Source organism: Sinocyclocheilus anshuiensis, unplaced genomic scaffold (genome assembly GCF_001515605.1).
Source record: "Sinocyclocheilus anshuiensis isolate Anshui unplaced genomic scaffold, SAMN03320099.WGS_v1.1 scaffold85, whole genome shotgun sequence".
Lineage (NCBI taxonomy): Eukaryota > Metazoa > Chordata > Actinopteri > Cypriniformes > Cyprinidae > Sinocyclocheilus > Sinocyclocheilus anshuiensis.
This window is the reverse complement of record NW_015536800.1, coordinates 2,633,721-2,638,759: the sequence shown is the minus strand read 5'-3', so window position 1 is coordinate 2,638,759 and position 5,039 is coordinate 2,633,721. Positions and strand designations below refer to the sequence as shown.

The following is a 5,039-nucleotide window of genomic DNA, read 5'->3' as shown; positions in this document are numbered from 1 at the left end:
TATATATTCACTATAAAACTGTATTTGGTGCATTTTTTTATCAAATAAATGCAGCCTTGGTAACTACAAAAACATAAACAAAAATTTAACTGAATGTAAACTACAAACAAACATAAACAATATTAATACTACAATACTAATAAATGTTGTAGTTTTATCATTTAATGCCATGTAAAAACTACTAAACGTCCATTAGTGAAATGATTTTCTTAAGTTTGCCTGTTGTTTTTACAATAAGTAACAATTGCTTTGTTGTTTCAGGTTTTTTTTTTTTGTTGTGGTGCAAAGACAAAACTAAAAAGGTTGCAAAATACTTGAAATGAATATAAAAATTACAATCCCAGTGTTTATATATCAGAAACAGAGGCAACGATAAACAAAGAGGCTCAAATAACTGAGCAGAAAATTATTGGATATAGAACAAAACAAAAGACCAGAGACAGAGGGAGAGAGATAGAGAAAGAAAGAAAGAAAGAAAGGGAGAGAGAGAAATTTCTTTATTTGAAAGTGAGCAGTTAAACTCGATTCTCTCAAGCTCACCAGCTCATCAAGAACACACATTAAATAACACTATATGTTGTTCAGTCAAAAGGCTATACGGAAAAAGGCAAAAATATCTTCCAAAAAATCCACTGTCTTTAGTAGAGGACAGTAGTTTGCAAACAGTGACAAAAATCTCCCAACTCCAATTTGACTAGAGTGTGCACCAGTCTCCATCCTGTGCTGAAGAAAGTCCTTTATTAGTCCCCAAAAATGCTCTTTGCCTATTTTTTTGCATACATTTTCTTTCTTTTTTTGCACCAAAGAAGTTGAAGAATAAATTTGGCACATGGGATGCAATATTAAGGACTAAAACAGATGAAAGAAACCAAAAGTGAGAAAGGAAGGGCTTTATAATGTAAGTGAAACTCGTGTACAAAAGGACATATTAAGAATCAGCAAACACAGCCGTGAAGCTGGAAAACGCAAAGTGTGATTAAAACATTTAAAGCGGAAGTGTGTAATTTCTGTGTCATCAAACATTATTGCAATTGTTTTCAAACAGGTTTCCAAAACACTTCCCATCTGCCATTGGTCAGGCAAACAGAAAGCCCCGCCCCAAACTCAAACCACTGATTGTTAATCAAATTAACAAAGCTATAAATTATTCAACCAATGAATGGTTTACTTAGTTGTCCCTGCATATTAAGCTACGAAAGGAGACAATATTTTATTACTCACATTCTTACACACTTCAACTTTAAAGAAAAAAAAATAGAACTAATAAATGTTTAAGGTGCTTTAAGATTGCTCTGCTGTCTGTGAAATTCATAGACACACTTTTCCTAATACTGAATATACATACTTGTAAAAGCCGATGCAACACAAGCGTTATGCTTTCAGATGAGAACACAACAAGTGATACATTTAGTGCAGAAAATACTGATATACAAATCCTTCGAAAAACTAAACATAACATTTTGAACGTCAGACAAGCATACAAACATTCATCAAAGACCAACAGCTCTCTCTGTTGCGTTATATGATGCAATTTTAAAAGAGTGAATCTCACGAGAAACGTGGCAGATAAATGACATCATTTAAGTTTTATATCAGAGATCAAACTTTCAAAACAAACAAACAAAAAATCGAAATTATAACGTTTTAGATAAATTAGTTAATTTAGGTTAACAAATAAAAAATTAAAACATCATAGCAGGCTCACCTTGTTGTTGTAACATTGTTGCAATTCATTACTAAAACAAGCAATGATTTAATCTTGATTTACATGTGTTTTCTTTTACTGTATTAACGTCAGGTGGTTCAATGACACCTGCTTTACAATTCTAAAACTCAGTCCGTTCATAAAATTCGCAAGTAAACATTAGAAAAAAGTTCACTAATCAAATATTTGTTACCAAATTCCATAAAAGCATCTTTACTTTCCAGAATGTCAATGCACTTTCTTTTGAAGACAACTTATACAAATATGCACTGATTATTATACGAACGTTATCCTATATGAATGATTGCCACTTCAACAATAGCAAAATTGCTCCATGACAGTTATTTTGTAATTCTGTATGGCTAAAGTATTGTTACCTATACAATTTTTTAAAACACATCTGTTCTTATCACTTATTTATTTTGGCCACACACAAGGGGAATGAGCAATTTCATAACTGTCCATGATTTCACCTTTAGCTCATTTTAATAAAACTATCCATCCTCATCAATAACCAGTGGTCTCTATTGCTATTAACTTTGTACTGTTTAATACACAATACTCACACACACACATACACACACTCAGTTGAACACTGATGCCTGAGGTTTCTTCTCAGACACACTTTTCCAGGTGTCTACCATTTATACTGATCTACTGCCTGAATCCTCACCATACTAACACTGATCTAGTGCATCCTGGAAAATAACAAAATGTCAATATAACAGGAAAAATATTAATGAATGTGCTGTTGTCAGAATAGCAGATGAAGGAACAGCAAGGAGACTCTGTGATGGCACAAAAACAAAGAGCTCAAAGTGAAATAAACTTCAGTGGTTTGTCTGTGTGGACATGACAGAGCTAAAACGGTTGTGGTTGTGAACACACTCACACATATGGACACACACACTTTCTCAAAGGTGAAGTGCCTTGTTGGCCCTACACAGTAGGCACTGGAGTGGCCATATTTGTGCCATTTTTTCCTTTTTGTTAAAGCGGTTTAACATAGTTTCCTGGGAACGTTCCAAATAACCTGGTTCTCCGAGAGGTACCTGAAAAAAAGAGACTATCAGCAAAGCATGATTACATTGTATAATGCATAAAACATGATAACATAATGTACAATGTACATTATTATAATTACATGGCACTTTGGGATACTTGATTCTGATTGGTCAATCACATTATTGTATAGTTAAAGTTAAAATTAAAGAATAAAACTAAATCAAATCATGCATTAATTTATTTGAAGTTTTTTTTAAGAACACATATATGCACTTGTATTACTTACTCACCAAAGTTGCATTTATTTGATCAAAAATACAGTAAAATGAGTAATATTCTGAAACATTACTACAATTCAAAATAGCTGTTATTTCTATTCAATTAGCCCTTTATTCTATTCCAATATATTTTAAAATGTCATTTATTCCTGTGATGGCAAAGCTGAAGTTTTAGAAGCCATTACTCCAGTCTTCATTGTCACATGATCCTTCTTCATAGTAATATGTTGATTTGGTTCTCAAGTACTTATTATTATGATCAATGTTGACAACAGTTGTGCTGCTTAATACTTCAGTGGAAACCATGAAACATTAAAAAAAAAATAAAAAATCAGGATTCTTTGATGAATATATAAAGTTCAAAAGCACAGTATTTATTTGAAATATATGTTTTGTAACAATATAAATGTCTTTTTTTTAATCAGTTTGTACAGTTTTATCAATTTTATGCATCCTTGCTAAATAACACCATTAATTTATTTAAAAAAATCTTACTGACCCCCAATATTTTAATGGTAGTGTACACATATTTAATTTATTAAGTCATATTGAGTAGTCTCATTAATAAAAAAGTATATACCATTTGCAGAGGTGCTGTAATAACTACAAAAACGTACCCACAAACCAGCCATCATCACATTTCTCGATAACATCAATAACGTCCCCCTCCTTCAGCTCCAGCTCATCCCCATTACGAGACACATAGTTGTACACAGCTTGGAAGCTTAAGTGAAATTAAAATAATATACATTTTTAAATGTGCTGTTTATGTTCAGACAGTGAATAAATACAATGAAAAGTGAAAAGTATTTGAAAAATTGAAAAGTGTACTTACGGGTCACCACCTGAATGCTGAGAATCCTGCATCATTTTCTGAGAGAAAGAGAGAGGAAAGTGTCAGTATGGTGTGCATATAAGACTTTAAGGTGTCAGAATATCATGCCAAATCCAGGCACAGGATGTCATTCTGTGAGTCTTCATTGTCATCACAGAGCTTAGAGAAGACCTGTTGTGTTACAATACACACAAAGAGGAAATCCACCCATGATGCGACCAGAGAACTATAAAAGGGATTAGAAAGGACTTCATTTCCCAGTCTGCACTGCTGCTAGTGTCACAGCACACTCCATCCTACCCTTCTTGCTCTACTGGGTGATAAACAGGGAGATAAACAGCGCCTCCTGGTGGAAATGGGGCTACGGGGTGGCTTACCCTCAACCACCACTTCCTGCCTACAAACTGTCTGCAAGAATCAAATTCAAGGCAACCAATCAGAGATCAGCACGCTCATACAAAATCCATCTCAGTGTTATTTACAACCTCATTCTCAGTCTTAATCTCAATACCAATGTTAATTCGATTTTAGTTTAGTCATTCCAGAGTCTTGAATTATTAGGGATATGATAACTTCAGTCCAAATTTGGGCAAGTAACAGACATAAATTAAATTAATAATAAATTGCTAATCTTAAAATTATTTACTGTTTTGTATCAATTTATCAAAAATAAACATGAATAAAACAATAATTTTAAATGCTGCAAGTGAATTTAGCCATCAAAATTATTTATCTAAATTCTTGGGCTGCCCTCGACTAAGGATTTTTCTGGTCGACTAGTAGTCGTTCATTTGAAGCATTAGTCGACTAATGGCACGTTTATTACAGTTTTTCTGAATTGCTTAAACACTAAACCCCAATCTCTGAACCAAATTCTCACTAGCTTAAACCAAATTGTCGAATAAAGCACTCTTTCTGCTAAACCTTAAACACGTTCACGCAGTTAGGCTCTATTTGCAAATCTCATGCACTCTTTTTGCAAAACTCTAAACACATTCTCATTCACTTAAACACTTATCACACTGTGATGCATTTGTGCTGCAAAATGCTAAACACAAGTGGCAAAAGTTAAACTCAACTAAAGCACAGTTGTCATCGTTTACACACAACGATTCAAAATTGTTCACACTTGTTTCTAATGATGTGATCAAACCAACTGTACAAAATATGAGCCAGTCCAGAGTGCACAAGTGGCACAGGTGACTGAATGATGATA

At 33.4% G+C, this 5,039-nt stretch overlaps 1 protein-coding gene across 1 annotated transcript in view; it reads right to left on the bottom strand.

The window, feature by feature from the left end:
* Window positions 1–1,778: 1,778 nt before the first annotated feature.
* LOC107656785 (sorbin and SH3 domain-containing protein 2-like) overlaps window positions 1,779–5,039 on the bottom strand; it is a 64,414-nt gene continuing 61,153 nt past the window's right edge. Inside the window, exons 24-26 of the mRNA XM_016444735.1 lie at window positions 3,824–3,861; window positions 3,606–3,712; window positions 1,779–2,757 (exon numbers count right to left, since the gene is read on the bottom strand). Of these exons, the coding sequence (XP_016300221.1) occupies window positions 2,696–2,757; window positions 3,606–3,712; window positions 3,824–3,861 (207 nt within the window). The 3' untranslated portion in view covers window positions 1,779–2,695. The remainder of the gene's footprint in view (window positions 2,758–3,605; window positions 3,713–3,823; window positions 3,862–5,039) is intronic.